Source organism: Ictidomys tridecemlineatus, chromosome 1, assembly GCF_052094955.1.
Source record: "Ictidomys tridecemlineatus isolate mIctTri1 chromosome 1, mIctTri1.hap1, whole genome shotgun sequence".
NCBI classification, from domain to species: Eukaryota; Metazoa; Chordata; class Mammalia; order Rodentia; family Sciuridae; genus Ictidomys; species Ictidomys tridecemlineatus.
Genome location: NC_135477.1, coordinates 1,780,392 through 1,806,857, shown reverse-complemented (window position 1 = coordinate 1,806,857; position 26,466 = coordinate 1,780,392). Strand labels below are relative to the sequence as shown.

The 26,466-nt window shown below is 53.9% G+C and overlaps 1 protein-coding gene across 6 annotated transcripts in view; it reads right to left on the bottom strand.

Moving 5' to 3' along the window:
- Nucleotides 1-26,466, bottom strand: part of Tcerg1l (transcription elongation regulator 1 like) — a 167,936-nt gene that overhangs the window by 26,406 nt on the left and 115,064 nt on the right. For 4 of the 6 annotated variants that reach the window (XM_078024099.1, XM_021723391.3, XM_078024084.1 and 1 more), the window contains 2 exons: nucleotides 16,350-16,504; nucleotides 5,898-5,967 (listed from right to left, as the gene is read on the bottom strand). The exons of 1 other annotated variant lie outside the window; for it this stretch is intronic. In XM_078024099.1, the coding sequence (XP_077880225.1) occupies nucleotides 5,898-5,967; nucleotides 16,350-16,504 (225 nt within the window). The remainder of the gene's footprint in view (nucleotides 1-5,897; nucleotides 5,968-16,349; nucleotides 16,505-26,466) is intronic. One more of the 6 variants, XM_078024092.1, reaches the window with a different exon arrangement.

Genomic DNA, 26,466 nt, shown 5'->3' with positions numbered 1-26,466 from the left:
AAAGGCCGAGGGAAGGGTCCCATCTCCCCAGACCCACACACAAAAACAGATGGCGCTGTAAGACCAAAGGCCCTTGGAGGACATCTGCACAAACTGAGGACTGAGGGAGGCGTCCCCAAGAACTCGGACTCTGAGCAGGTGCAGCCAGACCACGGGCCACCAGGGACCAGCAGGCGCTGGCAACCACCAAGGAGCTGGAGAGGGCAGGGGCACCTCCTGTGGCCCCAAGCACAGGGAGCCTGCAGCGTGGGTAGGTGCAGTCCCCAGGTTACAGGTAGCCCTTGGGCCTCGGCCACGGAGCAGCTCATCGCGATGCCTTCCAGGATCCAAACGGCAGGGCAGCCAGGGGGCCAGGGAGGATGAAGCATGGGATCTGGGCCCTTGAGCGCTCCCTTCAGGTGATAACTGGCACTACAGAGAAACTGGGGTGAGCACAACCTGAATTACACAGAAATGACCAGGCCAGGTGAGGCTGTGCAGCAGAGAGGACCTAGCTCCAGACAGCACCTCGCCCCAGGCCAGGGGCTGTGCAGAGCCAAGAATCCAGGAGCACCCTGCCAGGCCCCTGCCTCATCAGCATCTCACTTCAGCACGGGTCAGCAAAGGACCGCGGTCCAACACCACCTACAACCACGCTGAGCTTAAGGAGACCAGGGGACACAGGGCTGTGTCCACGGCAGTGGCCTCAAGGCAAAAAGACGTGACGAAGTCTGGTGGAAGTTTTAACTGTTTGAGAATGAGCTAAATCTTAAAACAAATGACAAATGACATAAAATAAGAGCATATACAGAACAGAAAAACTGAGAGAGAAAAAGATATTAGATACAAACAAGGATGAGAGAGGGGAAAAAAAGGTGTGAGAAAATCCAGGACATAATTAGAAAAAAAGGGACGAATAAGAAATGAAAGTGAAGCAAGAGGAGCAAGAGGGAGTGAATGTCATGGTGCCCCTGGAGAGGAGGAGCAGGGCAACAAGGACGCAGGAAGGGACATGTGACCAGGGGCACAGAGAGTGGCGCCATAGGAGGGAAGAGCCAGGCGGCCTGGAATCCCGCGGAGAGGAGCGGCCACCTGGGAGCAGAGCAGTGGACAACACCCTGACAACTGTCCTCCTATCAGGAGACACCCGCTACGCTATGACAAGGAACACGTCGCTCCTGTGCCTTGGCCATCCACCACCAAGAGTGGCACGTGCTCTGTTACTGTCTTTTAAAACAGCAGATGACAGCTGACCACGGGGTGGTGAGGGAGAGCTGGGGACCACCGTGGCCACGCAGCACCCTGTGGAGTCCGTGGATGGTCACTGCCCCAGGAGGCTCGGGAGCCAGTACCCTGCTCTTAAGTCGATGGCACAGGGAGAGTTGAACATGTGTCCCGTGTTCTGCTCAAGCCACCGCCAGGGGCAGCAGACGGTCTGCGGGGAGAAGTCTCTCTGTGGAAGTGTTCATGCTCCTCTGTGTCAACGAAATGAAGAACGGAGAGGTTCCAGTTAGCAGCCCCTAGGGAAATAATGGATCAGACAAGTCACCTGCTCACAACACAAAAAGACAGATGGCCAAGAGGCGACAGGCAGGACGGAGGGATCGCCGCACCACTGCCAAGCGTTCTCGCCAAAACAAGAGCCAAGCTTTGTTTACCAGGGAGGAACAACAGGGACCCAAGAACACGGTGAGCAAGCCAGAGACGGGGACAATGATAAGCTCCAAACTGGAAAAACTCCACAGGAGAAGAAACCACTTGTTACAGAACAAATGAAGAAACGCGTGGATGGAGGGAGGAAAATCTGCAGAGGGCAGCCACGGACCTCGTGTGGAAACTGGCTTGAGATACAGAATCCAGAGAAACGGAGCCTTCCAGGAAATGGGAGCAAGGGGCACATCTGAGAATCACGGTTTTACCACGCTTACGTTTTTCAATCCTTATATTTCAGTCATTATCCTAAGATATTTACAAGTGGTACTCACATGATATCTGCGATCGGTTTAAGACAGTTTGGGGGACAGTGGACAGCACCTGCCTCTCCAGTGGTTGAGGCTGAGAGGCGGGCGGGAGAGGGAAGCATATGGCGCCAGGTTCCCAGTGAACTCTCCCTTAATAAACACTCAACGATAGGCAAAGCGACCACTGCTCCTTCGTTGGCCACCCATTCCCTTGTCGTCACGTTGGGCCCTTTTCTGCAGCGTCTGCTAGATGTGTGCCGAGTCCTCGTCCCCAGCTTAAGACCCGCTTGCTGACTTCGGGTCTCCCCTCTCAGAAATGCTAAGGTTCAGGGTCCTTTTTGCAGAGAATAAGCACCTGGGAATGTCTTCCACATTTCAGCCTAAGAAGACACATCCAACCCCCTGACAAATGGCTGCTTCCACTCAGTCTTCCCACAGACAGATCAAAGGAAGGCCCCATACAACATGCCCTGATGACATATGGCCAGGCTCCATACCACGTAGACAACCACAGGTTTCTTTACAGAACTGATTTGACTACCCAGGATGACCTAGGAGGCAAGTGGAGCTTCATGCTTTTCTCCATGCGCGTTAAGGACCAGGAAGACCCGGTGCACCCTCCTATCTCGTATCCCGGTCTTAGTGCAGGGGTCCCCAGAGAATTCAACCAGACCCCTGTGCAAAGATTGGGATACCAGTAACTCTGCCGTTATCCAGCCACAAGTTAGAGACATAAGTTTATAACGATCTTCATTTAGAGTGCACTTACTTTATAGGATTTCCAAACGTTCCCACTTTCTCAATAGTTAACTTTCCTGGGATTCCAGATATCAAGGACACAGGGAGGAGAGAGGCTCCGTCTCACTATGAGAACAGAGGCCTGGTGTGCTGGCCTCCTGCCTGCTGGACACGCTAGCTGACCTCTGTTCACCTCTGCCTCGACAGCAGGGGTCTGGCTGTACAGGAGCGTCTCCTCCCACAGTGAACTGTGCAGCTGTGGGCTTGGCTCCAAGACCGTCCAGGGTGGTGGCAGGTCTCCAGACTTGGCCTTGCATAACAAGGACTGGAAGCTACCGTCAAGTTCTCACATTTGCCCTTTAGATGTGATGTGCTTCTTTTGCTCTGAAAGGACCCACCCTGCCCCAGGTCACATGCAGGTGAAGGGCAGAACACAGGGAGCTCCATCACAGTCACACAGCTCCTTAGAGGGCATCTCAAGGTCATGCCTGGGCATGAGGGTGGGGAGTCCTTGTGGGAATTGCCTCTTGAGGGTGGCCTGAACGTCCCCTAGGTCCCAGATCCTTCCAGAGGAGAAGCTTCAGGTGTCCTGTGGCCACTTGTTTTCCTGAGAGTAGGATCATAGAGAGGGATGTGGAGAGTGCAGGAACATGGGCACAAGGGGCACATGATGCCATCCCAGGCCCTCAGATCTTCAGCCAGAACTGAGCACAGCCTCAGGAGAGCACCAGTGTGACACCCGTGCTATGGTAAGTCCACTGGCCATGCACGTCCAGAGCCGTTGATGGACTTTGCCAAACCCCTCCAACCACCAGAGTAAACAATAGGCCAAGCCCAGAGGTTTCCTCGGGCCTCCTGCAGTGCAAGAAATCCACACCAAATGCCATGAAAATGTAAGAACACTTCAGTCATTGGGCCATGATAACTGAGGACACATCAGAGCCATTCAACTCTCCAGCAGAGCAGGAATCCAGCTCCTGAGGCCACCCTGCCTCCAGGGGTGGGGGGCTAGAAGACACGCACATCCTGGGAATTCTCCAGGGTGTCTGTCTGTGGATGCTTTCATTCTGGTTTTTTAAACACATGACATACTTTAGCTGAATCCCTAAGACAATCCGACTATTTGAAAAAAAATCCCAACTCCTTAAAATAAACTCGAGAAGCAGAAACAAGCTATGAAGAGGTGCACATCAGAACCTCCAGGACCTCCCGGCACCCACAGAAAGGGGACCAGCAACAATCAGCCACCTTTCTGGTGGCAGGGAGGGGGTGGCCCTGCCATGAGCACATCTGCCCAGCAGTGAGCAGGCGCTTTCCCTCATGGCCCTGGCCAGGGAGTGGACAGCTTGTCATTGTGACACTCTCCTCTCCAAGGGAAGTTCAGGAAAAGTGCCATTTGGGCCTCAATTACTGGCCCAATCCACTCTGCTCATTTGCATACGAAGGCCCTGAACATGCCCAGGTTGTGCCAGGGTTCCTAAGAAACCAGGGGGCAGACTACTTCCAGAGCCCTCTCCTCAGATTTACTCCTTTTTTTCCCTCAAATATCATAAAATAGCTGCTGAATAGTCCCACCTTGAAGGAGATTTTAAGCGCTTTTTGATGAGGAAAATTCTATTATTTATACCAAAAGGGCCAAACAGACTGATTCCAGCAGACTCCACAGGCACGTTCCTTGATGGACAGGTCAGCTTGCCCAACACGGAACACAACCAACGCCTTTCAAACTCAGCATGCGTGTGCACAGACAGCAGGGCTGGCTTGGCCAGTGTCCACAGTGTGGCCCTGGGGCCAAGAGGCAACCCCCCCACCCCCCGCTTCCCGGACCTTTGCCACCATCAGAGACCCCATGTGTCCACTACCGGTGGCCACCCAACGTTGACCCCTAGAAGCAGCCTTCTAAGGAGATTTGGGGCAGCAGGAAAATAGGCCCTGAGGTGGGCAGAAGGCCCACCCTGGGGCCACGTGGACTGGTTTCTGCTGCATGGCTGCCCTGGTATCCTCCCGACCGCAGTCGCTGGCTCCAGGCTGCTGAAGGTGAGGCAGCAGGAGTCCAGGGAGAAGAGGAGGTTCCCACCTCCTGCCAGACCCCTCCTTGAGTTGGGGAGGACTGTGCTTATCCTGCCCTTCTTTGTTCTAGAAAGTCTGTGGTGTCTGCTTATCACAGAATGCAGGTCTTGTTCCTATCCAACCTGGGGTACCCTTGAGTACCTTGAACCCCCACTTGTCAGAGCAGCGGCACTTGGTCACATTAGTGTCCTCCATCCTCTACTAGAACCTCCCAGGAGGAAGGGCCGAGGAGGTGGCAGAGGCACGGACAGCATCCCCTGCTTCCTTGGCTAGCACAAGTGTTGGTCACAGCAAAGAGCAGCTTCCGAAGCACACTTCTAAGAGAAGGAAGTGCCACAGTGCCACGCTCGGCCACTGCCTCAGGATCCGCGCTGCAGGCCTGGGCGGTGGTTCTCATGAAGGGGGCGGGTAGAGGAACAGTGCTCGTGTGGACGCGTCCACTGCAGGAGACCCAGGCTCCGCGGCCACCCATGACCAAGCAGCCTATGAGGGCGCCCCGAGGCACCTTCTGGAGTCACCAGGACGTCGTGCAGGCCACAGCCGCCTCCCTCTGTGGGCCACACGGGGAGCTTAGACACGTGCTCCCCAACTTCCCCAACTTCGCCTTTGATGTGGAGCTCACTGTACGAAGAAAGGCTGGCCAGCTGCCCTGTAGGAGGGGCCAGGAAGAGCCACGCCTGCTGGGAGGAAAGACCGGTCCTACAGCTATGGACAACGGGCCAGCTGGGATGGATCCCGTCACCGAGTGCCACCGGCATTTCTCAACCCTGCAGTCCCATTACAGATGGGGCCCCTGGGACCAGGCTGGACCAACTGCCCAGAGTCACTCAGCCGGTAAGGCACGGGGCTGGAGTGTCATTCCACGATGCCCACCAGAGCCTCGCCTGCTGCTCAGCGCCTGGCCCACCCTGACCACTCCCTCCACTCCTGAAGCACAGGCGGGGTTGGAAGTGGCCCTGGGAGGACGGGATGGACCAAGACTGCCCACAGTGTCTCAGAAGCCAGAGCCTCTGTGAGGTGCCCAGAGCAGGCTCCAGGACAGACCCCAAACTCTCTTGCCATCCTTCATTTGCAGTCAAAGAGATCTCTCTGCACACCACCCAAGTCCCCATTAGGGAAGCCCCACTAGGAAAGGACACTGCCACCTACCGATTCCTCTTGGTTTTCACACTTTGGTATTCCCTGCCATCTTCCGAACTGGATCCATCGCTGCTATCAGCTGAAAGAAAATCAAATCAATGAGGCTGGAGGCTCAGACTCAGTGCTCGGCACACCAGCAGCTCCTCTGGAAACCGAGGAAACAGACAGAGGCGGACTCCGACCCAGCAGCTAGCCTTCTCCTCCCAGGGGCACATTGCCATGTCTCAGCAGAAGAGGAGCCTCACTCTGCCGACCGAAGAGAGGCCCTTTTCAGCTGGTTCCATTTAGAGGCTGCTGCACTTTCCAGGGGGGTGGCATGTCCAGGGTGGACAACACCTGACCCTGGGCCCGGCCCCAGGAGGAGCCTCCCTCCCACTCCTCTGTCTCCTGTCCAGGTGGTAAGGGAACCGCCAGCCCAGCCACCTCCCGTCCACTGGCTAATGAAGGACACTCAGCAGCTGCCTCGTGGTGCCCCAGAGCTCCGACCTCCTTCCCGGGAAGCTCACATGAGTGCACCCTTGGGAGGGGTGACTCCGTGCTGCCTGACCTGCGCGTCTTCTCTGACACCCCGACCACTCACTTCCCACCAAATCCTACTGTGACCTGCCGCCCTCTGGCCCGGCACAAATCACGAGCCACTCGAGCAGGAACAAACTTTATTTCCAAACTCCCCCGAACGCCACCCACGCGGCTTTCTCCAGGACACACCACCCACCACCGGGAACTCCCTCCACCGGAACTTCACCAACCAACGCCAACTCCCCAGGAATCCCTGCCAGAGCTCAACCGGAACTCAACGGGAACTCCGCGAGAACTCAAAAGTACAGGCAAAATGCCAGGCGCCATCCCAGCTCGGCTGTGGCTCTCAACAGTGACCCATTCTAGGCTCGGCTCATGAGAGCTGTGCTCTGCTGTGGGGTGTACAGGGCTGTGGGTGAGAGCGGGGTCGGGCTCTGGGGGCTCATGGCCTACCTGAGCCCTGGCTGCTTACCCTTCAGTGGCCTCGTTTCACCAACAGCCTGCCCACACCCCCTCCTTCCTGCCATGCACACAGCCACATGGTCACCCTCCCAGGGGACCCCAACTGCTTCCCAAGCAAAACCTGGCTGTGGGCCAGCCAGCCCTCCTCCTCCAGCAAGGCCAGCAGTTGTACGTTTCCTGGTGTGCAGTCTCCACTAGGACAGGGACCCGCACAGGGAGGGTGGTCCTTCCAAATGCAGCTGGCTCAGGACCCAGGCTTCTTACAGGGCAGCAGGTGAGGACGGCGCTCGGGCCCCAGCAGAGCCCACAGGCCTTCCCAGGCTCTTGGTGGCCCTCTGTCCCTCTCACCTGGAGCAGTGTGACCTGACTCTGCCCCCGGCTGTGTCCACACTTCATGCTGTGCAGACCTTTCCCCAGGCCTGCGTCCTGCCTAGGTGCCAGAGGTGTGAAATCCTGGCTCGATTCTGAAGAATGATCAGATTTGGGGGGGGAGGGGCTTATCCATTCATCTTCCAGGCAGATGAGGAGGGAGATGAAGGCGAATGGAAAGGTCAACTGTGGGAGGGACACAGAGCCCACTGACACCTTGGTTTACAAGGGCCCACATGACTCAATAATCCTAAGCCGGACTGTGCTCCAGGGAAGGCAGATGGGAAACACAGAAATCCTTAAACTGGGAAGAACGGAGCCGCACACTCACACCGCTGTTATCAAGAGGACTGTGCGTACTGTGGTCGGGTTGAGATGGAATGATCTCAGCGCGGGTGGGGGGCTTTGCCTCTGGACACACAATTCAGAAACCATAAAGGAAAGTATCTGCAGCTTGTCTACATTTAAAAGCAGAAGACCAATGGGCGTCAGGCGAGAGGAGCCCTCAGGTGGCCTCTGCACAGTGAAGAGAGCGGAGGAGGTGGTGTCCTGCTGACCACAGGGAGGGACAGGAAGAGTGTGACCAGGCCACGAGAAGAAGGTCCTCTGAACAGTACAGACCAGCCAATCAGCCAGGGCCTGAGGAGGGTTTAACAGAGACCCCCCAGAGGGAGCCCGCGCTCAGAAGCAAGGGGCTGAGACGTCACGCCTCCTCCAAGAGAAGGGGAAGCTGCCCCACCCTGGGCAGACGATTTCCTAAATGTGACGCCGTAACAGCCAACAAGACACCGATGCACTGGACTTGACCAAAATGAAAAAGTCACCTCTCAAAAGACCCCGTCAACACAGCGAGGAAGACACACCAAGAAAATATCGGTGGGTCCCAGACACAGGGCTGCCAGGGCCCAGAGGAGTGGGGCACAGGGAGCTCACGCCCAGTCCTCGGGAGACTCTGGTCTGTCACCATGTGATGACAGACCACATCGTGGACATACTTGATGCCACTGAAGAATACACTTAAAACTGGCCAAATGGTGAGATTCATGTTGGGAATTTTTACCATAATAAGAGAAACACAGGAATGACTCATCTTATGCCAAAAGAAAATGAAAAGACAAGGGCAAATATTAGAAGACTATTCCAGCCGAAGCCCACTGACACCTTGATTTACAAGAGCCCACATAACTCAATAAGGAAGACGATAGCTGAAGTGCTTCCCAGGAAGACAGAACAGACGAGGGTCGCAAACCTGGGAAAAACGATTCCATTTTGCTCAAAATTAAAGAAAGGCCAATTGAAACAAAGAATGTCTTTTGGAATTAAGTTTTGATGACTGACGGCACTGACACAGAACGAGTCCGTGGGAGTGGGAACAGATCGTCCCTTCGAAGGAAGATGTGCTGCTACTTGTCACAGACGTGTAAGATGCATGTACCTTTTGATTCGGCAACGCCAGTAAGGCCCAATCACACAATAGATGCACTTACAAAACGTGAGTATAAGTGCGTGTGCTTCTAAGTCACCGAGTTCATGGAGTGAGGTTGATGGGGAAGTCCCCAGCCTGTGAGCCCGGGTCTTCCCTGCTGGGAGGAGAAGTGTGGACACCTGTCATGTCTGGCCTTAAGGTGGGGTGGGAATCCCTGCTAAAACTGACTTAAGTCTCAGGAGTTGTGGGTGAGGCCTCTGACCCTAACCCTAACCCAAGGGACCAGGTGACCACCACGTGGTGAGGACAAGGGAGTCTGTCCTGGCACCACCTGCCTGGAGCGCAGCACTCTCACCCAGGCATTGGACAGAACCTCCAGTCCCTCCCTTCAGGGTGGGTGTTCCAGGAGGTGGCAACGCTGCCCAGCACCCACACGGGCCTGCCAGGCATGCTCACACCCCACTTCAGTCCCTGCCTTGGCTTCAGGAAGCAGCTGTCCCCCGCAGAGGCGCACCCTGGAGCGAGCTGGCTGCAGGATGTGAACTGCTGGGAGCTCTGGGGCTGACTGCAGAGACCAGCAGGGAGAGACTTTGGCCAAGCGACTTCAACCAGAGCAGCATCAGGTCGCTCAGAGGAACAAGACATCAGGCCTTCTCCCATCCCCTCCCGACCTGGGGCAGTCCCATGGGGTGGCTGAGCACTGCTGGGAGGGCCTGCCGGAGTGCCATGGCCCCAGGGCACGTGGCTTCCTGCCCACAAATGCTCTTAGCTGGAGGCCTGTGCTAGGCCCAGGGCAGGTCACCAGAGTCCCTAGGACTTAGGAGGGAACTGTGTCCCCCCTCCCCACTTCTTTCCTCTGGAAAGTGCTGCTCCAGCCCTCCTGTGTGACAGTCAGGGGCCCAAGGCACAGAGGGTGACGAGGCCTCCAGGAGGTGAGAAAGTGCAGTGCTAGAGCCTGGCTCAGCCCCTGCCCTGTCCATCAGCCTCCCTTGTGGAGGCCAAACAGCTGACAGGCTCGTGACAGGGGTGCAAGCTAAGGCCCAGCAGCGCCCAGCACCCAGGCTCGTCCCTTCCCTAACAGGAGCTGCCTGGAGGATCCCACAGGAGTTCAACAAGAGCACCACCCTCTGCTTCCTGCCTCTGTCAACGGGGAGCCTCCCAGGGATCACCTGCCCCTTGCCATTCACCTGGCATGTCACATAGAGAGGCTGACCAATGCGGCCACCGAAATGCAACTTGGTAAACAAGGCGCTCACTGTGCCAAGAGCAGGCTTGACCCTGGGTGGCAGGAGGTGACCATACTGACTGCAGCTCCCTCTCAAAGGACGCCTCCCTCAGGGTGGGGTGATCGTGCTGTGTGGGGGGAGCACCTCCCACACCCACCTGAGTCCCTGGACTCCAGGAAGCACCTTGGCTTATGAAAGCTCAACATGTGTATCTCGGTGGCTCTGGGTCCGGCTCGGCGCCAGGGCCACCTGGTCCCATTATGATGTGCAGACCCAGTGCATGCTGTCTGGACCAATTAATACTTGGACAAATGACCATTCACTAACCGCAGCTGTGTTTACCCACAGGCCAGTTGTATACCCTGCTTGGTGGAATAAACGTCATCATGAACCACATTCGTCCTGAATATCAACAACTGAAATGTTTGCCGAACAATCAAAGCTCAGGAGCCTCCTGACTGTACCTCAGGCAGGGGAGGAGGGGAGGGGGCATGGGGCAGCCCACAGCAGGCCTGGCCAGGCCTCCTTCTCAGACCGATTTGGGGTGAAAAGCCCAGTTCACAGGGATAGAGGCCTGACCTTGGCAACTTGATTAATCCCTGTTCCTCAATTCTGTCTTCTTTACAATGGGCATAAAGACCGTGGGGCACAGAATAGTGCCTCTCAGAACATGGGCGTCCCAACCTGGAACCTGATCTGTCCAGTGTTTGGTAGGGGGAGTCCAGTTTGCTCCAGCTCGCCTTAGGATGGGAGACCCTCCCCACCACCCAGGTGGACCCGTGGGAGAATAGGAGAGGATGCAAGTCAGACATGAGATGCCAGGGTGCTAAGCTGAAGCTGGAGGAGGTGCCTCTAGAAGCAGGAAGAGTGGGGTGGGGATCCTCCCCAGAGCCTAGGAGCACGGCCTGCCCAGGCCCGGGGACTCCCATGGACTCCACCCTCTCTACCTGGAAGCTGGCCGTGTGTCTCGTTTGAAACCTCCTTTTTGGAGATGATTTGTTATGGCAGCAATTGGTATCCAATACCATGGCACTCACCTGCAGCCACACATGGGAGCTCCTTGCTGTCCGTGTCCCTCCACTCTCCTGGCCAGAGGACACTCACTTCTTCAGTTCTCTTCCCAATCCTCTACCCTACTTGGCCAAGCCATCAGAGGTACTGAAAATGCAGGGGTGGGGCTTCCACTGCCCATTTCTCCCTGCTTCTTCTTGTCCCCCAGAGGAAGAGCCCAGCTCCCAATATCCAATCGCCTCTGCTGTTTCCCACTGGCTGTAGGGGCTCCCAGCACAGAGTTGGTATGCACTCGGTGGACAGGGCAGGCAGGGCTGCAAGACGCTGAGGCCGCGGTACCCCAGCCAGACTGCAGGGAGAGAGGCTCCGCAGCTGCCTGGGAAGGCGGAGGACCTCGGAGAGGTTTCAGGAGTAGAGCTGGTGGGAAGACCAAGGCCAGGACCACCACAGTGAAGAGCTGGTAATCTCCCCAAGAATGGCAGGGCATGTAATGGATGGGCTTGGGGTGAAGCCTGGTGCTTCTCATTTCACTTTAGTTCAACAGGCATTTATTCTCAACTAACAGCAAAGCTACAGAGCCATAAAAAATCTGGATGCATTGCAAGGTAATTAGAAAATAATTCAGGCCTTCCCTTGAATCCCTCAGCAATGCTAACAGAATGAACAAGTGGCTTCTTCCCTAATCTGCTGGGTGATGAGCAGCTTAGTGCTCTGGGCAGTTCTGGATCCCACCCATAGACTTCCTAATACCATGTGCTGCCCATCCACACACTGTGCAAACCCAACAGCAGTCCATTTAGTGGACATCTATAAAATCCACTTATTCCATTTGTCTCTTGAAAAATAATGGGGGTCAACTGGAATGCTTAATTGCGGCATTTCAGACTAGAAACCAGAATTAATAGCCTGAAATCTGGAATGATTCATAGATGAACAAAATGTGAAAGCAAAATTCTCCACCAAGAGCTTATCACAGTCTCCTCAGAGCGTGTTGCAATAATGAGGGTCAAAGCACTCGATGAGTCGTGATGAATGACCGTCAGGATGGTGCCACACTGGCTGGAGGTCATCCACTCAGCTCCCTCATCATTAATTAATCCTCCAGAAACAACTTCTGCCCTAATTGTTTGGCTGCAAAACTCTCCAGATGAATTTTAGGAAATAGAAATTATGCTCTTCAGGACCAATTCTACCCTGGCAACTGGACATTGAAAGTTGAGGTCATGGTCATTTGCATATCTTTAAGAATCATCTAAACAAAAAATAATGCTTTAAGACCATCTCTTCCTCTATTTATAAGAGGAGGTAATATTAAAAATAGTTTTATAACCAGGTGGTAGAAAACAGACCCAAGGCCAACATCATACTGAACAGAGAAAACCTGAAACATTTCCTTTAAACTCAGGAACAAGACAAGGATGTCCACTCTCGCCACTCCTCTTCAACATAGCCCTTGAAACTCGACTCAGAACAATCAGGCAAAAGAAGGAAGGTCAAGGGATCCAAAAAGGAAAAGAAGAGGTCAAATTACCTCTGTCTATTGGTGATATGATCCTATGTCTACAAGATGCAAAAAATTCCACCAGAAGACTTTGCAGGAAAGTAGCAGAATGCAATATCAACATTAATGAATCAATAACTTATGAATATAATACCCCTATAATGAATCTTCTGAAAAGTAAATTAGGAAAACTATCCCATTCACAATGACCTAATAAAATACTTGGGAATTAATATAAGAAAAGAGGTAAAGACCCCCACAATGAATATTATGAAACACTGAAGAAATAAATTGAAGAAGACCTTAGAAGATGGAAAGACCTCCCATGTTGTTGTACAGCAGAATTAATATTGTCAAAATGTTCATAATACCAAAAGAGGTATATACAGACTCAGTGCAATCCCCTTTCTGAATACCAATGACATTCTTCACAGTACTAGGAAAAAAAAACAGTTATACAATTAATTTGGAAGAATAACAGATCCAGAAGAGCCAAAGCAACCCTATTTAGCAAGAAGAACAATGCAGGACACAGCACGATATATCTTAAATTCTATTACGGAGATATAGTAGCAAAAACAGCAACACCATGCAGACATGAAACCAAGGGACTAGAATAGAAATGTAGAGACAAGCCCCATGTTGGGACAGTCATCTGATATGCAAGGGAAAAGATGATCATTTTAACAAATGGTGCTGGGAAAACTGGATATCCTTATGTAAAAGGAGAAACTAGATCCTTTTTTTTCATCCTGCATGAAAGACAAATTAAAGTGGATGGAAGTTGTAGGAGTTAGAACAGAAACTTTGCAACTGGTAGAAGAAAAACTCAGGGTCAACACTTCAACATATTGGTATAGGCACTGGCTTCCTTAACAAGACCCCTAAAGCTCAAGAAATAAAATTTTAAAAAATCAACAAGTGGAAGGCCATCAGACTAAAAACACATCTACACAACAAAGGAAACAGAGTGTAGAGAGAGAGCCTGCAGAATGGGAGATCTTTGCCTGTTCCTCCATAGAAGACGAATATCCACAATATGTAACGAAGTCAAAAATTTTAACACCAAAAAACAAATGGCCCAATTAATAAATGGGCAGAAGAACTAAACAGACACTTTTCAAAAGAAGAAACACAAATGGCCAAAAATATATGAAAAATGTTTGACATCTCTAGCCATCAGGGAAGTTCAAATTAAAACTACATTGAAATTCCATCTCACTCCAGTCAGAATGGCAAGGTCAAGAATGCAATTAATAATGAATGCTGGTGAGAATATGGGGGAAAGGTACAAGGTTGGTGAGACTGCAAATTAGTCCAACCACTCTGGAAAGCAGTACGGAGATTCCGCTAAAAGCTAGGAATCAAACCAAATGACCCAGCTGTCCCACTCTTCAGTATTTATCCACAAAGAATTAAAATCAGCATACTATAGTGAGGCAGCCCCATTAATGATTTAGCAGTGCAATTCACAGTAGCCAAGTTGTGGATCCAGCCCAGGGGCCAGCAGATGAATGGATCAAGAAAATGTTTGTATATATTCACATGGAGTTTCACTTAGCCACGAGAAGAATGCAGTTGTGGCATTTGCTAGTAGATTGACGGAATGAGAGAACATCCTGCTGAGTGAAAGAAGCCAGACTCAGAAAACCCAGGGTTGGATGTTCTCTCTCATATGCTGGAACTAGAGCAAAATAAGGTGTGGAAAGGGCGGTCAGATATCAAGAAGTCAGAGGGAAATCAGTGGAGTCGAAGGAGTTCAAGGTGAGAGAGACAGGAAAGGGGGTAATGCCAATGAACATGACAAAATCATACTGTGTGTATGGCATAGCATACCACGACCTCCACCTTTATGGATATCTATAAGGCACCAAGTAGAAATAAACAGATTACAGGTGTAATCCCAGCAGTGCAGGAGGCTGAGGCAGGAGGATCACAAGTTCAAAGCCAGCCTTAGCACAAGTGAGGCACTAAGCAACTCAGCAAGACCCTGTCTCTAAATAAAATTCAAAATAGGGCTGGGGATGTGGCTCAGTGGTCAAGTATTCCTGAGTATAATCCCTGGTACCCCCTCCCAAAACAGTAAAAATAGAAAAATAAGTGAAAGGCAGACCAGTAGAATAGAGAAAGGGGAATAGAGGGAGGGAAGAAGGGAGGGAAAATATGGGTACTGGAGGAGAAAAACAATAACCAGTTTGCAAATTATAGAATAAAATTAATTTGTGGACAAAAAAATGTTTTTACAACTACATACAATTTTGTATTCTCTCGTCTATCTGCAGAGAATAGTCCAAGGTCCACCAGGGTAAAGTTGGTGGGAGATAGAATATCATGGGCATAAATTTAAACTAATGAGGCCTTTCCAGTGGGGTTGGGCCGATTTAAGGCTCAGCTCTCTATTATAAGCATGAAATGAGGGTCCTGTTAACAGAGGGAAAGGGAGCATGGACCTCCGGCAGGCAATGCAGGATCCTGTCCTTCACTCCCAGGCCCCCAGGCCTGGAGATGGCAGAGAACCCTGCTTTTGCTCAGACCCGGCTGATGTCCAGATGATAGAAAAGGGAGAGCCATCATGCATGGCCTTTAACAAGTTCATTTCTTTCTTATTTCTACTAATTCTTTGGGGAAAAAATGAAATCACATCCAATTATCTGGAAGCATGCAAGCTGAGAAGAGAGCAGGGAGTCTGCCCGCTCACTCACCCTCTGCCAGGGGATAAATCACCTTTAGGATAAACTGGGCCTTAAGGCTTCTCCTAGGCCTGGAAGTCCTCACAATCTTCCTAAGCTATGCACTGTTCTGTCCACGAGGAAGAACCTTGAGAGACTGATTTCTATAATGGTTTTTGAGCCTCTTTCAGGACACAAAACATCTCTTTTAATACTGGATGCCACTTGATCAAAGGAGGAAAGAGAATCACCAAATCTGTTGCTATCGTCCCTGAACCCAGGGCCATTTTTACGTATCTTACAGTTAAACGTGTACCTAGGACATCTTTGACTCAAGCTGTCTGGAGGATGTTCTCAGCATCTTAAGTGAAATACATAGTAAACCTGTCGTCTCTCAAATCTTAGAAGGATAATACTACCTGGCAAGAGCACATGTCCACACCTCTTGGCACTGGTAAAGAAAACTTTAGTAACACCATTTTCTAAAGGCCTCTGGATTTGACAGGTGCAGGCTGGTGTCACGCTGTGTTAGCCCCATATAATGTGAAATGAAAAATAGCATTACAAACCCCATAAAATAACTCCCAGAATTAATCAAAGACCCTCTTTCAGGGGATCAAGACCCCATGTCCACTGGCCTGGCCTTTCAGCCATGCATGCCCGCCTCGGGGTGGCAGGGAGCTCCTCTCAGGCACCTCTCTGGTGGAGCGCTGCTAATTTAAGCCACGCGCTCAGCAAGCAGGGCTTCCCCAGCACGGCAGTTCATAAAAAATGTATCAGCTCTAACCGGAAAGCAGCCTTCTGAAAATGCTGAGCGTTCTTCTCTGAGTCTTGGTGAGACAAGATTTACAAGGGCCTCCTCACAATCAGCCGCCTCCCGCCCAGCAGCCCAGTCTCTAAGGGAAGAGGGTCCTGGCCCCTCCTGACATGGGCTGCCCTTGCCGCCCTGTAGGGACTGAGCGCCAGACTCAGGGAGCCCGCGGCAGACGAAGGGCACTGTCTGCAGTGACGCTCAGCAGGCCTCTGGAACAGAACATTAGACAGGAATGTGGGTGCAGTGGGTGGCCTCCCCCCACTCACCACACCCAGTGCACAGAGAAGCCGGAGCCGAGCACCTAGAAGGGACAAGTTTCTGCCCTGAAAATGTCAACAACTGCGCCCCATGCCGGGAACGTGACCCCTCGTAACCAGTCCCCAGCTAACCAGGAAAAGCACACTGCCACCGCACGCCCCTGACACACGGCTCCGGCACGCAGAGACGCAGCACCCCTTAGTTACTTGCTGAGGCCTCCAGCTTGCGCTTGTGGGGGGGGTCCTCGATGATCCTCTTGAGGTCCCCGCGGTCCTTCAGGTCCACGGGCTTCTCCCAGACGGACAGCTGCATCGTGGGGTTGAAGAAGAAGACCCGGTCATCGCCCGTCCAGACCACGCACCTGTGGAGCCGAGACTCACCTCAGTCACTCTCAAGACACGAAGACCAAAGCCACTAGCGTGTGCCCTGACTCCTAGTGCCCGTCATGACCGGAAGCCACAGGGGGTGAGGTCATTCATGTGAAGCATGAACAGTCTCACTAGCAGGTGAATGTCCCCAGGCCTGCTCTCCTCCCAGCCAGGGTCCCCAAAGCTCAGGGCAGGCAAGCAGCTCCCGAGGCCACCCCAGGTGGGGCTCTGTTTAATCTCATTCCCGCTCAGACTGGGTGCTCTGGGGCACCTCTCGGGGGAGGGAGTAACCTGGAGATGGCTTCCCTAAACCCCCCTGGTTTGGCACCCCAGGGCCATGGAGGAGCCCCCAAGTCGCAGCTCACTCTCCCGAGGGCCACTCCACCAGTGTCTGAGCCCGGCTCCTGCTCACCTTCAGGAGAACAAAGACTCCCCTGAAATGGGATTTTCGGGTGTGGAAATCTCAATAATCTGAAAGGCATCATCTGCAGTCATCAAACCCCTGACTCGCGGAGAGTTATCAGAAAAGATGAAGAATTTAAGAAGAGGAGAGAGAGAGGAGAAAAGCCCCTTCCCAAAGATCACGGCACCACCAGGTGATGCACAGCGGAGTCTGGGTTCCGACCTCTATGAGTCCTGCAAATGCGGCCAGTTGAGGCCAGCTAGGGTGGCCCTGGCCATGAGCTGCCCCCAACTGCTCTAGGGGTGCTGCAGAGTGAGCTCCTTACTGGCCCAGTCCTGTTTCTCGTCTGGGCCTCTGTGAGGTTCTCTTGGACCAGGTGTCCCTGGGCCCCGGCTTCCTTAGCCTCTGAGTGGCCTGGTGCTGTGATTTTCTGTCCACCTCTCAGCTGCTGGGGCGATGGGCAGGGGTCAGCCACATGTGCAACCATCTGGCTAAAGTTCCCTCAAGAAAGGACCCCTGACCAAAGGGGAGCGCCGACACTGCCCAGGCCCCAGCTTCCCGCTCACACCTCACCCTGCAGCCTCACACAGTGTCTGCAGCCGGCCTGGGTCGGTGCCAGCATGGGTCTCTCTGTCCTGCACTGAGAAAACCTCCCATGCTCACCCTTGTTGGCTAGCCATGCTCGTGGGCTGCACAGAGGGCTCGGGGACCCAGCCCACATGTGATGACCTCTGGGCACCTCCAAGAAATAACCCTGAGAAAATCTACTGGACTCCCATCCTGACCAAGCAGGGTTCCAGGGTGTGGTGGACAGAACGATGGTCCCAAAGATGTCCACATCTCCTTACTTGTTGGTCCAGGTGTGCAGACCAACAAGTACGGAGCTCACTCTGCAGCACCCCTAGAGCAGTTGGGAGCAGCTCATGGCCAGGGCCACCCTAGCTGGCCTCAACTGGCCACATTTGCAGGACTCATAGAGGTCGGAACCCAGACTCCGCTGTGCATCACCTGGTGGTGCCGTGATCTTTAGGAAGGGGCTTTCCCCAGAACCCAGGCATGAATCACCGACTCAGCAAAGGGGCTCTGCAGATGTGGTGAGATCGTGAGTGGGAAGAGTTCTGGATGATCCAGGTGGGCCCAAATGTAATCACAGCTGTCCTTGCAAGAGTGACACAGGAGGGGAGGCTTGAGGACAGAAGCAGAGGTGGCACCTACCACACACAGAGGCAGAGAGACAGGAAGAAGCCAGCGACCCGCCTTGAAGGTGGAGTGAGAGGCCAGAGCCCAGGAACCCAGATGCCCACTGGAAGCTGGAAAGGCAGCTGGAGGAGCCCACCCTGGGCAGCCGGGCACCATCTTCCAGGCCCTCCCTTCCCTGTCCTAACAAGGACCCTCCAGTGCAGGCACTGGGTGCTCTGGGTGCCTCGGGCCTGAGCCAGAGATGGATGGGTCTGGAGTGGGCTTCCCTAGCCCTCCCAGCTAAGCACTGCCTGTCCATGGAGACAGGCCCAAGGCCACACCCACCCTCCAGCAGCAGAAACCAAGCACACACTCTCATCAGCCAATGCTAGTGGCTTCTGGCCTCCAGAACTGGAGGAGCCCAGGCGCGCAGACCAACGTGTGGCTCTGTCCCCAGAGGCCCAGCCCGAACATGCAGCACCCAGGCCCTGAGCAGTGCACCCAGAAACACTGGCCATGGTAGGCCAGCTCATGACACCCAAAGAAGACTGCAGCTCCCCTTCCTAGCCAGCATGTCCTCGACCTCCTGGGGACCCTGAGAGGACCTCACTCCCTCTTCCCTGTTGGTGAGGGGGAGGTCCACCTCATTAGGGGAGATGGAACTAGGGCCGAAGAGCCTGGTGCTCCAGGCCAGGACCCGCCTCCCACTGACCAGACCTGTGCCGGGGGCTAGAAGATGAAGACAAGATCCATGAACTGAACCAGGACCCCTACCCAAGGGGTCAGGTCCCTTTCCTGTTCGCAGGCCAGGCAGGTCTCTGCCCTGGGAGACGGTCAGGAGAAGTGGAGCCCCGTGGGGCCTGGAGGGAGGCTGCAGGCCTCCACAGGGGGACCAGCTGGCACTGAGGGCTTTGCTGAGTGCAGAGCTGGAGGTGGTGACGCAGTGCTGAACATCATGCGGGGTTCATCTGCTGCATGGACTCCCTAGACCATGGCCAGCAGGGAGCACAAACCCCTCACAGGAGCCATGCTCCTTCCCCTGGACGCAGGGCTGGGGAGGGCTGGCCATGTGCATAGCTTGCCAGGACCCCATTAGACCCCCCCACTGGACTGCACCCTTGGGGACTACTGTGCAGGGGAGGGAGCCTGCTGAGAGTCAGGCCAGCTCCAGCTCCAGTCCCCCACACTGGCTTCAAACGCCCTCCCATTTGGGCTGTGATGGGAAACAGCTCTGAGAGGAGCCCCGGGAGCTGACAGTCCATTTGCAACAGTGTTGCTCGAGTTCTCTCTCCTTCAGGACCTTTGACAGACTTGGCTTGGGTAGGAAAGTCTCCCTTGTTCTCTATAACCATCTGTCCACTCATAATGTCTCCCTAGAAGAAGGACTGCTTCCTGTGGTCTAGCCACAGCAGACAGACTGACTGGCATGGCCATCAGGTCAGAAGGTCATCCTGCCCTGAGGTCCCACCAGCACCTGTGACCTGGGCACCACACCCCAAGGTAAGGCCCCAGGGCCTTAGCAAGGAGATAACAGACTGTTCCCTCCTCTCGAGCCCTGGCTGGGAGTCCAGGGTGGGCTTTGCTTCTCTGTCTGAACACCTTAGAGCACAGGTCCCTGGCTGCCGGCCTCCAAGTCCTCATTCCCAGAAGAAGGCTTCCTTCCACCCTCAGTCTCCAACCTCAGTCCTAACTCCTGGACTCCTTTCCTCTTATTCTTCCAACTTGGAACCAGGACCTGGTCACAGCCATCGTTGGGGCCCCTCCCTGCCAACCCATCTCACTGGCAGGACGCCCACTCTGATCACGTGAGCACGGGCTGTGCCCTTGGGAGGCCTGCAGGCCCCGACTGTCTGGGTCGGGGTAAAAGTGTGGCCAAGTCTCTCTGGTGCAAGTCACAGTCTGAAGCATGGCTGGGCTCCGACCAAGACCCCCTGTCCTCAGAGCCCCCGCCCGGCCTCCTGTCCTCCTCTCTGGCTGACGTCCCCCTTAACTTTCAGGCATGGGCGCTGCATCCAGGAGCCCTGCTCAGGACCAGCCCCACAGGTAGGGAAGAACTGGGTGTTCTCGGGAAGCTTCCCAGTAGACTAGTTGGGAGGCACTCACAAACCTCACCTTCCTAAAACACCCGCACTCCGGGTTTTCGGAGAGAAACCCGAGGCCTCCCAGCATGGCACAGCCTTTGCGGGACCCAGGAGGTAATGAGAAGCGCTCACTGAGGCGCAGCGGTTCATTAAGACCTGGTGCTTGGAGAATGCATCGGGTCATTTAATCAGTGCCACCGTGGACAGGGCATTTCTGTCCCAACTACTAAGAAGCTGGAGGCCTTGGAGAGTCAGCCTCCAGGCAGAGGGCAAGGTGGGTGCCAGCTACCCCAGCCTCCAAGGGCTCCGCAGGCTTTCCCAGTGTGGGGCAGATGGGCTCCCCAGGTGTTCTGTAGTACCTGCTGGCTCTCCTGAAGGTGAGGGCCTCCTGGGTTCTGAGCAGGCTCTGGTTAGAGGAGAGGACGAGGACAAGGGACGAGGGGCTGAGAAGCAGGTAAGTGAAGACCTCCATGAGCAGGCCAGGAATGCACGGGACCCTGTGGTGGACGCTAACCATGGGGGGTTTCAACTGGGGGCCCCAACAGCCACTCACAGATGTCCTGCCACCTGGACCCCAGGCTGTGGTCAAGGCAGAGGATCTGGGCAGGCGGACTGGTGGTTTGGGAAGCCACAGTGGAGGGTCAGCCACATGGAAGCTTCCCCAGGGTACGGCTGCATGGGGAGGTGCTGGGCACCTGGCCTCCTCTAGAGGAGGGAGGGAAGGGCAGGGCTGCCCAAATCAGGCTGGGCCCTGGGGCGGCACCTGGGATCCTCCCATTTCCACGGGAAACCAGTCCCCAGACCAGAGCAACCCAAGGGAGCCAGGCCCTCGGGCTCCCTGCTGGGGCTGCTGGCCTCCACCTGGCATGCCTCCCGAGGGGTCAGAGGTGTGGTGTCCCTGAGAACGTGAATCCTCAGGCCCTTCTAATGGGCTCCAGTCATTTCCTCATCGAGTCCTGAGCTATTTTGCCTTCTCACAGCTAACTCAAGACAGGGGCTTCACATTCAGGGATTCATATTTATTTGTCCAAATTCTCCCCGATTCCAGATCAGTCTTGGTTTTAAATTTGGTGCTTCAGTGGATGCACTGGTGCTGGCTCCTGGTGTCCGGAGCAGAGATGCCCACAGACCATCTAATGCCCTGGAATCCTGGAACACGACCGTGCAGGAAGCATCACCAACACCCTACTTGCACCAGCGAACTTGAGCTTCTAATGCCATAAGGAGTGGAGCTAATTAGGGACTAATGGGGGAGTGTGGTCCAGGAGGGGGAAATGGCAGCAATTAACACCATGCACATTAATATCCAGATACAAGGGCTGGAGTTGTGGCGCAGCGGTAGAGCGCTCGCCTGGCATGTGTGAGGCCCTGGGTTCGATCCCCAGCACCACATAAAGATAAATAAAAAAGATATTATGTCCACGTACAACTAAACAGTATTAAAAAAAATATTCAGCTACAAGAATCAGCTCCTGTGCTGGGGAAAGTGTGTGGAATTGAATCACAGAGCTGGTGGCAGGTAAATAAATGTGGTTCCCGAGAGAAATCTGCCCCTCCGCTTGTTACGGTTGGTTTCAACTAGACGGAGCCAGCTGTAACATGCAAAATTAATTTTATGTATCATTTTATGCCCATTTTAAGTAACATGGAGAGCTCCCCTTCTTTAATCATGCTGCATAACTCCTGGCTGGCCGCCACATCCCTCTTCTCTTTAACTGTCCCCATATCCCGGAGGATGTAATTAGTGCGTCCGTTATTTAAGTCTGGTACAGGATACCCACACTGAGCCGCTGAATATAAGAGGATCTGAATTGTATCAGATGAAATTGGAGACGTCACTTTGTTGCAGAGAAGACTTACCAGGATCACCCTTCAACAGCAAACTCCACGTCTGTAAGTTCTAAGGGTGGACATCCATCGCTGTTTCTCTCCCAAACCTCGCCTCAGCCCACTGGGGAACTGGTGCCTGGCCTCAGGGATTCATATTTATTCGTCCAAGTTCTCCCCAATCCCAGATCAGTCTTGGTTTTAAATTTGGTGCTTCAGTGGATGGCCTCTGGCCTCCACGCCTCCCACATGGAAGCCCAGCAGAGGCCCTTGCTATGGATTGTACCGCTGTGTGCCCTGTCCCAGGAGTATTCTGTATACTGGACAGAGCCTGGTGCACACTGGGTCTCATCTCTGGCAGGGGCTGACCTGGGCAGGGATGAGGGTTCCCCCTGCCCCCGCATCCACTTCCCAGGCCAAGAGAGAGCAAGGACATTAAGATTCAAGAAGGACAGAGTAAGTGTGTTCTCTGGCCATGGCTTCCACCACCATGATTCAGGAAGAGTGCACAAGTGTCTGGCGGGTCTGACGCTGGACAAGGATAAAGACCAACATGGAAATGGGCTGTTCCCTGATTGGCAGCAACTCTACGCGCAAGACCTGCTGCGTGTGTGTGTGTGTGTGTGTGTGTGTGTGTGTGTGTGTGTGTGCGCGTGCACATCTCCCACTCCAGGACGTGAAGGTTGTCAGGTGAAAGACACCACAGAGTGAAGGTGCTCCAGTTGGTGGCAGAGGCTTGGGATGCGCAGGGCCCTTGAGGCTGAAGTCCAGGAGGTCCAGGGCCTCAACTCCCAAAAGCAATGGCTTGGCCCCTTTCCTGTTGCCCTCTTTCCTCCGCTTCTTCCTTCTGAGGCTAAGCACATGCATCAAGTTTTCCATGCAGACGGGGGAGGAAAGAAGCCTGGCAGAGAGTGGGAGTGCATCCTGCCCCTGCTCAGACGCACCACTGTGGCTCACAGGCCCTGCTCCTGGGGTCTTCCTGTTCAGCTTCCCTGCAGAAGTCCTGGCAGGCGGTAGTTATCCATCCTTAGCCATTTTCTTTGTCAAGTCTAGAGCAGTAAAGACTACAGGTCTGCGATCAGCAGATGCTGTGGAGCCCTGGCCAGCTGTCCACCTAGTCCTGCAGAGAGTGGACGCAGAACCCTCTGGAGCCTGTCCTCAAGGTCTGCAGGGAACCAAAGCCTTCAGGGAGTCAGTTTTGGTCCAGGTGACGGGCTTCGGCACGTTTCTGCCTCAGTCTGCCGTAACTGAGCACTCTGACATTTAATTCAGCAGCAGACTCCCCTCCCCAGCAAATAACACCTCAGCTGTCCCTTCCTGACATACGGAAAGACTCAATTATGCAAAGGGGACAAAGTGACATTTGGTTTCCCTTCAGTGGTATGTACTCAGAGCAGAGTGTGTTGTTGCCAAGCTTTGTAAGCCTGGTGGCACATCAAGTGACTGTGAGAAATGACGTGCTTAGTGGCAGCCCGGCCACCACCTCTCTTACTGACAATGACTCCTAAGGACCTTGCTTTGTCAGACGCCTTCCTCCAACTGCACCCAAGTGCAGACTTTCATGCCAGCCCTTTTCAAGTGAAATGATTCAATGCTTGTGCTTTTTAAAATGCAGAGAACCATTTTTAACATCTCATACCCATTAAATTAGTAGTTATAAATTATTTGAAAGATATCAATAACAGGTGTTGAAATATCAAGTCTCGGAAGGTCAGAATTAAAGCCCTGCTCTTCACATGGCAAGGATGTGCCTGGGATTTCAACATGGCTCAGCTGTCAGAGGATTGTCACCGGCCTGATGTCTGCAGTGATCCACCAAAGCTGGCCTCTCACATCATCAGTGTCTGTGACCTGCTTACTTCTCCCTGGCAGAAGTGTGAATCAGCCAGGGGCCTCTGGGCCATGACACCTGGGAACGCACCTGTCGGCTTTGCTACCAGCCTCGAGAAGTCCAGCTGCCTCCGCTTCTTAGGCCAGAAACCTGAATCGGTTCTGCCAGGAGAGGCAACTTCTCAGACACCACCTTCCCCACGGCCGCGGGGGGGGGGGGGGGGGGGGGGTTGCTGGTCCTGGGAGCGCACTGGCCCTCTTCACTTTAAAAAATACTCTATGCTGTGCTATTAATAGATCAGGCTAACTGAGCACTACAATTTGAATTTTTCAGAAAAGGCTATGATGCTAAAACCAAAGCTCAATATATAGCTTCAGTTTTATGAGGCCAGCTAATTATTTGTACATCCATAATTTTTAAGATAATTTTTAAGGTGCTATTTAATCATCCTTGCTGACATTTATTGTCATTTAAGCCCAAAGCTCATGGATTTTACCCTTGTTTAACAATTACCTCTGCAACCTCCCTGTGACATCAACACCACCAAGAAAAACATTTTAATGACCTCCAATGAAAGAGTGGTCTAATTCCTTCAAAATTACCATGGGGAGCAAATGCCAAATTATAAAGAGGAGGAGGAGGAGGAGGAGCAGGGGGAGAGAAATAGAAATCTCCTAAGAGATTGAAACAGTGCTATTCTGCTATGGACATACCTAAAGACAGAGCAGATCCGAAAAAGTCATTCAAATTCCACTCCAGAATCTCAGCCTTCTCCTCAGGGTCTCTTGGCCGCTCTGCACAGAAGTGGGGGGACACCCTGCACTTCCTGCCTCTCCCTGGGAACCATCCAACAGTGTTAGGCTAAATGCCTTTCTGAATTGCAGAGCTGGCTGAGGAAGTTATTCTGGACTCTGAAACCATTTCTAATGGTTAACTGGCACAGGCAGCAAGGGGAGAGTGAGTAGATGGCTCCCACTCCATCGTGATCCACCGACAGGCACTGATGTGCGTTTCTCAGGGCTCAGCATTACATAATATGTCCAGGGAGCCTGTGCATCTGGCCATCTCTCCTGCAGCTGGGGTGTCAGAGGGAGTCCCACACAGGAGGAATGACTAAGCGCAGACCGCTTGCTGTGGCCCTCCATAGGTGGCTCTCCATAGCCTCCTCAGGTGGCTCTCTGGCACAGACAGAGCCCCCATCGGAGAAGGAGGACAAATGCCCCTTCTCCCCTCACCACTTGTCAGTCAGTTTTACAACCTCATCCCCTTCTAGGGTGGGTTCCACAGGCTGGATGAAAACAGAAGAGGAACTGGGTGGCATTTCCCTCAAAAGCGCTTTCCTTCCCACAAACACGCCTGGGCTTAGCGCCCGGCTGACCTGGTGTCCTCTGAAGCCACCACGATGTCAGCCCAGAACGAGAAACACTGCATGTTCACTCCCGTGGGTTCCAAGTCTTCTTCCCTCCTGGGACTGCAATTGTTCCTGGACAGCTCTGAGCGGAGGATGGTCCTCTCTGAGCCACACCAGCCCTGCTCACGTGGACCCTTCAGGAGCCAAGGCCTCCTCAGGAGGTGGGAGATTGAATGGGAAGCTCTGCTGCCAGCCTCCTCCCGGGATCTGACCTGAGGGGGCTGCCTGGACCCCCCCCCGGCCTGCTGAGCCAGCTGGCACTTGACTGGCATGGAGAGCCTTCGAGAGGGCATCCCCTACCATGGACGAATACAAACAAGATTCCCCGAGATGCAAGAGGCTAGTCAGAGCTCCTGCCAGCCGTCCTGCCACCTGCCACCGGACAGTACTCCAGGGACTCCCTGGTGTCCTGGAGCTCCACTTCCAGGGACCTGTCCCTTCCCCTATCCCCTGCCCACTCATCCTCAAGTATGAGATATTTTCCTGCCCACCAGCAGCTACAGTGACCGTCTGAGGGCAGCTCTGGGTGGACAGGCAGACTGCAGCCTGCTGACAGCCAGGCCAGACTTTAGAGCCACACAGGTCAGATTCTTGGCCTGAGCTTCCGTTGCCAAGATGAAGGCCGAGAGCACCCTCAGTTGGGCAGTAACGGGCAGCTGTGTCTCTGGCTGGAGCCGTCGATGGGGGCCCTGCTCATCCCAAATGCCTCCCCAGTTCTGGTGGGCTGTCAGCCACCCTACTGGGACCTCCTGTGCTCTTACTTGTCCAAGGGCCACCCTGGAGCATGCTCCTCAGGATGAGGGCAGCCTTCTGCAGCCAGGGCTCTTCCAGATGGACAGCAGGAAAGAAGGCCAGTGATGGAGCCACACCTGCCTGTCCCCCTGTGCCTCAGCACCTGGCTGGGCCAAGCCTCACATCAGCAAAGCCCAGGAGAGACTCACAGTGGAGAGTGTGAGTGACAATATAGAGTGACAAAACTCTGCTCCTGGTGGCAGATGGCGGCGTGGGGAACAGGCAGGGTACCTCATGCCAACACGAATGAGGCTGTCATTTCCACACACCTGGCCACAGCAGGAGAAGCGGGCTCTGGCTGCCCCTCGCCCCACATAGCAAGGCCCTGCACCTGGCAGGGGAAGTGCAGACCTGGCCTCAGGAAGGTGCGCTCTTCCTTTAGCTGGAGGGCTGCTCAGCCAAGCCAGAGGCTCGGGTTCGGGCTTCCTGAG